Source organism: Otolemur garnettii, unplaced genomic scaffold (assembly GCF_000181295.1).
Source record: "Otolemur garnettii isolate 467f Iridium unplaced genomic scaffold, OtoGar3 scaffold00261, whole genome shotgun sequence".
Taxonomy (NCBI): Eukaryota; Metazoa; Chordata; class Mammalia; order Primates; family Galagidae; genus Otolemur; species Otolemur garnettii.
The window spans coordinates 391,181-399,206 of NW_003852656.1; the positions used below are offsets into that span (position 1 = coordinate 391,181).

An 8,026-nucleotide genomic window follows, 5' to 3' on the forward strand; every position below is an offset into this window, starting at 1 on the left:
TGCCTGGCTAAGGACAGAGCAGCCAAAGACAACATTTGAAAAGGAGGACAAACAATGTCAATATTCTTAGTAAACAAACAAGAAGGAAACAGGAGAGTATCTTTGGATTTGGCAACGAAGTCCTTGGTGATTCTGTGAAGTGGGTGTAGGTACAAAGTTTGCAGTAAGCTGGCAAGAAGGAAAGTGAAGACAATGGGGATGGCCTGTGGCTCAGTGGGTAGAGTGCCAGCCCCATATATCAATGATGGTGGGCTTGAACCTGGCCCTGGCCAGCTAAAGCAGCAATGACAACTGCAACACACACACACACACAAGCCAGGTGTTGTAGCAGGTGGCTTTAGTTCCAGCTACTCAGGAGGCTGAGACAAGAGAGTTGCATACGCCCAAGAGTTGGAGGTTGTTATGAGCTGTGATCCCATAGCACTCTACCGAGGGTGACAAAATGAAATTCTGTCTCAAAAAAAAAAAAAAGTGAAGACAATGAACACAGATACCATTTTTCAAGAACGCTGGCTATGATAAGAGAAAAGGGATTGGAGGGGGTATAAGTGGAAGAGTTTGCTTTCAAAAAAGAATAGTAGTAGGCATGATGAAGTGTGGATGGGAAACAGCCAGAAGGAGAGGTCAAGCTCTAGAGCATGAAGCCTGATGCTGGAAGGAGGTGGCAAGGGGGGTTGTGTAGCATGATGGCTCACGCCTATAATCCTAGCACTGCAGGAAGTCAAGGCAGGAGGATTGCTTGAGGCCTTGAATTCAAGATCTACCTGAGCAAGGGTAAGACCCATCTCTACAACAAATACAAGAATTGGCTGGGCATTGAGGTACATGCTTGCAGTCCCAGCTATCAGGAGGCTGAGGCAGGAGGATCATTTGAGCCCAGGAGTAAGCTATGATGATACCACTGTACTCTAGCCTGGACAGTAGAGCAAGATTAGCTCAAAGGAAAAAAAGTCTATCCAATGGCTTTTTTTCTTCATTGAAATAGGAAATAAGATTATTTGCCAAAAAAAAAACCAAGATGGAGTTAGGAAGGCCTGGAGGCTTGAGAAGAATGAATAGCAACAAAGAGGCTGTGGTGAGTGGAAGTAATAAGGCCTGCTAAACATGGCAGGGGGCTCACACAGTCGAGTGTCACAGAGTGAGTCATATGCTTCCCATGAAATGTAGAGGGGAAGAGGTGGGGTAGAAATCAGGGATGTGGTTTTTGAGTGGGTATGAAAGGCAGGCAATGAGGCAGGGGAAGAGAAATTAAGTGATAGGTCAATTTGTGCATTCTCTTATCAATTCTTAGCAATGCCTACTCAGTTTAAGCAAGGGAATGAGGGGCTGACTTGGGAAGAAAAGAAAGGGGCAGGTGACAGCCTTCAGTGGGTGCAAAGGCATAGCAGACAACAGAGCAGGGGTTGCTATAAGAAGGGAAGAGAGGGCTCAGTGCCTGTAGCTCAGTGAGTAGGGCACTGGCACATACACTGAGGTTGGCAGGTTTGAGCCTGGCCTGGGCCTGCTAAACAATGACAACTGCAACCAACAAAATAGCCAAGCTTTGTGGTGGGTACCTGTAGTCTCAGCTACTCAGGAGGCTAAGGCAAGAGAATTGCTTGAGTTCGAGTTTGAAGTTGCTGTGAGCTGTGACGCCACAGCACTCTACTGAGGGCAACATGAGACTCTTTCTCAAAAAAAAAGAAAGGGAGAGAGTATGAAGTCTGGTAGTGGGATAAGGAGGGAGCAGAAAGACACAATATGGCTCTACTTACCTCTTGAGGTGGGACATCATGAACAGCCATCACTGGATAGCTACTGGGGGATGATGGGTTTGGTGAATACCAAGACTGTGGTTAAGTCCAGAAAGTAGAAGGACATCAAGGAGAAGTCTGCTGTGTAAATAGGGACCACAATCATCTGTCACAGGACACTGCAAGTGCCTATGTATGTCTCTCCCTGCCTGCAGTCCCGTAAGTAAGTCCGGAAAGGCAGGGCTATTTGAGTCCACTTGAGCCCTGGCCTCTAGCCTGGGCCTGGCAGACAGGAGCTATGCAATGAGCTGTGGGATGGGCAAGCAGTGGCAACCCAGAGGGACATGCCAGGTATGGTGGGAGTACAGTGGAAGAAGTTAGTCAAGGCCATCTGCAAAGAAGGCAACAGCTGAACTAAGCTTAGGTGGAAAGTTTGTAAGGAAAAAAAGGAGAGCGAAGCATTATCAGTAAAGGAGAGGGGACATCCAAGTACACTAGGCTGCAGACTATCGAGTGTGCTTTCTGGCAACTTAACTGAGAATCACTGCCCTGAGAGGCCAGGAAAGAACAGAGAACTCCTACAGTCCACTGAACACTCTGGCTGAGAGACAGAAAGTCCTATTTTTTTTTTTTTTTTTTTGAGACAGAGTCTTACTTTATTGTCCTGGGTAGAGTGCCCAGGCATTGTAGCTCACAGCAACCTCAAATTCCTGGACCCAAGTGATCCTCTTGCCTTAGCCTCCCAAGTAGCAGGAACTATAGGCACGTGCCACGATGCCTAAGTTTTGTATTTTTAGTAGAGGTGGGGTCTTGCTCTTGCTCAGGATGGTCTCCAACTCCTAAGCTCAAGTGATCTACCTTCCTTGGCCTCCCAGAGTGCTAGGATTACAGGTACCCCGCTGTGCTGATCATTTTCTGAAGGCAGTGGTGGAACTCCCTGGCTCACTACTCCAGGCTGCAGAAGGATCCTTATTGTTATTTGGGTTGGAAAAAGATGGAAAATCCCTTCTGCTTTCCAGAGCACTACAGCTGTTTGACCACTTAGGAACTGGAGTTAGCTGGTTGTTAAACCCAAATCTCTTCAGATGGTGGGCTCTCAAGTGTGTGTCACTGTGCAGATGCAGTTGGGGGGCAGGCAGGAAAAGAGGTGATGAAGCCCCAGGGACAAGCCATCAAGCCCTGGGGCTCATTTGGCAGCAAGGCTGCCTGGAAACAGCTAACTGAGTTCTACTCTCAGCTGGAGGACTGGTTCATCCCCATGGCTTCAATTACATCTCTGTGCTGGCAATTAAACCGTACACCTCCATCTCCTCTTGGATGTCTCATGGGAACCTTTGAGTCAACATGCCTAAACGGAGTTTGCTGTCTTCTGAAAATCCCATCCTGGTTCAGTGAAAGGCACCAACATCTTGCTGGTCTCCAAGCAACATCTGAACACATCCCTGACTCCATCTCCCTGTCCTGCCATCAGCTCACCAATGCCTGTCACTTCAATGTCCTCTGAAAATTTCTCTCTTCTGCTCTGGCCCCAACATCAATCATCGCTCCCACCATTTCCTGCCTGAGATATCAAACTCAAGGTTTTCCTGTGTGGAGTATCACACCTCCAGCCTACCTTTCACGGCACCACACCATGGTCTTGGAATACAGATGTGACCAGGTGTGTTCTTTATTTACAACCCTCCGGTGACTTCCCCTCACCTGTAGGATAAAGCTAAGCTCTTTAGCAGGCCTTTGAGGCCTCCCTCAACCCCACTGTGCATCTTGTCACTCTTCCACTCTGTTTTGACAATATCAAGCTGCTAGGGAATGTGCTGTGCCTGCTGAGGGCCCTTCTACTGAATTTCTACTTACTACCTATGACTCAGCTCACAAGTTGGCCATTTCCAGGCAGGATTGCAGACTTTCCTCATCCTGGAACTTCTTATGTGCTAACATGCTTGTCCGGTTTTGTGTCAGTCTCACAACTGGACTGAGTTTCTCCTGGGTGAGCACTTAACTGCATCATACTTTGGCTGCCAGGACTTGTAGAAGCATTTCCTGAACTGAATGAAGCAAGTCCTCATCTTGGAGGAATCCAGCAAGTGCTTCTGAGGCCAGGTCTCGTGTTTTCTCCAATCATTTGCCCCAGGCTCCCTGACCCTGATGCTTCCCAAACGCCTTCAGACTTTCCCAGAACAGTGAGCCGAGCTGAGGGCTGTGGCAGTCAGCATCATTCATGCCCCAGAAATCTTGGGGTTCAGGGTGAGGGAATCCTCAGGGACGAGAGGTGGCAGAGCTGGGCTCCCCCCCACACCCACCTTCTTTTTCAGCTTGTGCCGGGCCCGCTTGGCGGCCCTGGCGCTGTTGGGGACTTTGGGCTCCGTGCTGTTGATGAATTCCAGCAGCTCATCCACATCTCGGTGGTCCACGGGGGGCTCCCCAGGGATCCCGCCCAGGGCGCCCCCCTTCATGGGCAGCTCCTCTTTCCGCCTGGTCAGCCTTGAGCGGAGCTTCTCCCGGATCTCAGTATAATTCCGACTCGTCGGGGCAGCGGGTGGCTGGGGGAGGGGGAGGTGCTGACATTACACCCTGGACCTGGGGGGCCCATAGCATTCCCACCCGCTGGTACCAAGTATGTGGTGAGAAGCAAGATAACTGTTTTCTCTACCATCAGCCACCAAGGCTGAGTGGCTTCACCCTCAGCCAGGGTCTGAACCGGTGAGTGAAGGGAGTGGGAGGGAATAGGGCAGAGCTGGGCAAATGTTCACTAGGGAGCCAGGAAAGTAAGTTTGAGCCTGGGCCTCATCACTGGGAAGCTGTATGACCTTGGGCAAGTCACCAAGTCTTTGTGAGCCTCAATTTTGTCATCTCTAAAATGAAAATAATAACCCTTAGCTTAAAGATGACTAGCAACTTAATTGCTTTCATTTCTTCTATCCTCAACTGCTCTACCCTAACCGGCAGTCCTTTCCTCTTCACCTTATGAGACTTCTGAACTGCTTTCTCCCCCTGTCCAGAAACAGCATGTACTCTGATCTGAGACTCCTTCCTGGCGCCGTCTGTGCTCACGGCCTGTCCCTCGGCTGGCTGTCACACTTGGGGAAATGAGAGCCTTTCTGCTTCCACTCTGCCTTCATCACGCCCAAGCGTTCACTTCTCTGGGATTACACACGTATACATACTCATCAGAATCATAGCTTTCTCTCTGCCACTTCCTTTCCTAAGGAAAAAAAGTCAGTCTTAAGAGAAACCACAAGAAGAGCAAGGGTAGCAAAATGTTAAAAAAAACAAAACAAAAACAAAAACAAAAAAAAAAACCCAAAACCAAAAAAAACCAAAATTCTACCTCACAAACATGCTGTGAGGATCCGGTGAGCGGACGCAGGTGTGAGGACTCACACAGTCCCAGCGAGGGGATCAGCACCAGCACTGTGAGCAAGAGGTCTCTGGGCAGAGCAGGGCACACCTTCTGCTCACCTTGGCTGCCCCCCAGCCCTCTCTAGCCTGGCAGGCTCACTCACCGCATTGTGGCCGAAGAACTCACAGTAGCAGCAGTCACAGAACTTTCCATCTCTCTGGTGGGTGGAGGATGAGGTACAGGAACTTCGCTCAGAGCTGCTATCCTCTTCCTCACCCAGCCCCTCGTCTGCCTCACAGGACTGGGGCAGCTGGCAGGCCAGGCCACTGTGTGCAAATTTGTGCCCCTTGCACCCAGGGTCTCTGCTGAGGGGGAGAGAGACAGGCCCAGAGGTGAGGCAGGCCGATGCAGGAGCAGACTGCAGCAGGAAACATCCTGCCATCCCAACTGCCCACCACCCGCCTCACTCCAGAGGTTTGAGGCAGGCTTATCAGTGCCTTTCCCAAGAGGCTGACACCTATGCTGTCCCTCAGGGCCCATCATGACCACAAATGCTGCTCTTCCAGAAAGGTTTCCTTAGGACTCCCCTGTTTGTGCCCACTTGTGCCCTTCTCAGGGCACTGCGTACACTTATCTCCATTCTCCCACTTCTTGTTTGTTAAGGTGGGGACTGCGTCTCTTCTATTTTGGGGTTCCAGTGTATAACATAACCACCATACATGCAATAGGTGCTTCATAAGTAGGTCTGAACTAATCAGTGGCCTGTTGGTTACCCTGAACTCTCAAGGTGATCAATGAGGTCAGTCTCTTTTTACTTTCTAAAGTCCTTATGACTGAGTCATGCTCTGCAGCAGTGAGTGGAGCTGCTTTAACCACAGGTCATAGAGCTGAGGGAAAGCAAGTGTGTCTTTTGGGCCAGATTATAATATGGATTCAGCATATTATTTCTAAGCATCCCCCGGGTCCTGCTAATTAAGTGTCATCATTCCCATTTTGTAGTGGTAGAGACTGAGGTTCAAGGTGCCTTTTTGCCCCTACCCAATAGGAGGCCAGGACTCAAACCCATGTCTCTGTGTGTAAAGCTAATTCTCTCTCCCTTGCAATATTCTGCCTCTGGACTTTGGGAAGCACTGAGGGCAGCTTGTGATACAGAATATTTTGCCAAGGTCAGGATGACACATTGGCCCAGAATGTTCCACAACTGGAGCTGGGAAGAACCACAGCTCTTAGATAAGCTATCAGGAGACGAAGTGTTACATGGTCTGGTCCCAATGCTGTGGCTCAGGTGGCATGGGAGCTGAGAGCTAGAATGAAGTGCCAGGAGCTGTGTGGACACCCAGCCCCCAGGGCAATCCAACACAGTCCATCTCTGTTGTTAGAAAGGGCAGTTAAGCACATGGCAAGGATTCAAAAAGAGGGTGGCAGGAAACATTATCAGTGATGCTTACAGAAGTTTATTCCAAGTTGCCTATTCTTTATCTATTACATTAGCAAAACTGATTCTAGAAAAATTAAAATACCCAAATGTTCTGAAGAATATGGAAAAATTAGAACTCATTATTGGTAGTTACATCAGACAGCCCTCCTCAAAATAAAATAAAACACAAAAACACAAACACCCTTAACTGAGAACATTTTTTTATTCTGAGGAATCTATACCAAAAAGAAAAATCCAAAAGGAGGGAAAAGCCTTAAGCATAAGACATCTTTTTTTCTTTTCTTTTTTTTTTTTGAGACAGAGTCTCACTTTGTCACCCTCGGTAGAATGCCGTAGCTCACAGCAACCTCCAGCTCTTGGGCTTAGGTGATTCTCTTGCCTCAGCCTCCCAAATAGCTGGGACTACAGGCACCTGCCACAATGCCCGGCTATTTTTTTGTTGTTGTTGCAGTTTGGCTGGGGCTGGGTTTGAACCCACCACCCTTGGTATATGGGGCCAGCGCCCTAATCACTGAGCCACAGGTACTGCCCAAGCATAGGCATCTTTAGAGATGTTATTTATAAAGTTAAAATGTTGGAATGATTAAATGTTCAGCAACTGAAGTGCAATGAAGTGAACTATAATCAATGTTCCCCACTTTTTTTTTTGGTTGCAGTTTAGCCGGGGCCAGGTTTGAACCCGCCACCCTCGGAATATGGGGCCAGCGCCCTACTCACTGAGCCACAGGCGCTGCCCAATGTTCCCCACTTTTAAAATTGTGGGCTAAGAACACCACACAGGAACACAACATGTTGAAGACGTTAATGCTAAATGAGAATCAGAGAGTGTTCAACTGTATAGACACCATCAACATCACATGTGAAGACACATGAGGGGAAAAAAACTGCCAAGAGTGATTGTATTAGGGACAGGGATTTTAGAATGGGAAAATATAAATGCATAATAAACACAGATCTGGTTTGTAATATAAAAACATACACTGATCTTCTCCAAAGAATTCTTTCAAATATATAGAACTCTGTGAGTTGACCACCCAAAGGACTATAAAACAAACTGGTCAACACACAGAGGTGGTCAACATAAGGAACTACACCTATGTTGGTGGTTTTGACTGCACCTAATCTCACCTGATCTCAGAAGCTAAACAAGGTTGGGCCTGGTTAGTACTTAGATGGGAACTAGGCCTACTGTGCCGATCGTACATGTCCGGTCTTTGAAAATTAGGTCAGCTTAATGAAGTGGTCAATGTAAAGAGGTGGTCAACTATGGAAGTTCTACTGTATGAATATAACCTTTCTTAGCACTTAAGAGCTATTTCTAGGCAACTCCCCAAAGGACATAAGTTCTCATTCAAGAACAGATTCATGGGTCAAGGATGCTTTTTTTGCTTTTTTCTTTTGAGACAGAGCCTCAAGCTGTCCCCCTGGGTACAGTACTATGGCTTCACTGCTCACAGCAACCTCTAACTCCTGGGCTCAAGCGAGTCTCCTGCCTCAGCCTCCCAAGTAGCTGGG

General features: G+C 48.1%; 1 protein-coding gene and 1 long non-coding RNA gene across 13 annotated transcripts in view; both read right to left on the reverse strand.

Moving 5' to 3' along the window:
* FAM193B (family with sequence similarity 193 member B) overlaps positions 1–8,026 on the reverse strand; it is a 38,184-nt gene that overhangs the window by 7,994 nt on the left and 22,164 nt on the right. For 8 of the 12 annotated variants that reach the window (XM_023508629.1, XM_023508627.1, XM_023508631.1 and 5 more), the window contains 2 exons: positions 5,237–5,438; positions 4,034–4,273 (listed from right to left, as the gene is read on the reverse strand). In XM_023508629.1, coding sequence (XP_023364397.1) covers positions 4,034–4,273; positions 5,237–5,438 — 442 coding nt within the window. The remainder of the gene's footprint in view (positions 1–4,033; positions 4,274–5,236; positions 5,439–8,026) is intronic. The other 4 variants (XM_023508628.1, XM_023508636.1, XM_023508633.1 and 1 more) reach the window with 3 other exon arrangements.
* Positions 4,754–5,222, reverse strand: LOC111722473. The gene is made up of 3 exons (XR_002771273.1): positions 5,062–5,222; positions 4,898–4,935; positions 4,754–4,810 (listed from the first exon to the last, which is right to left on the reverse strand). It is a non-coding gene; the product is annotated as an uncharacterized LOC111722473 (long non-coding RNA).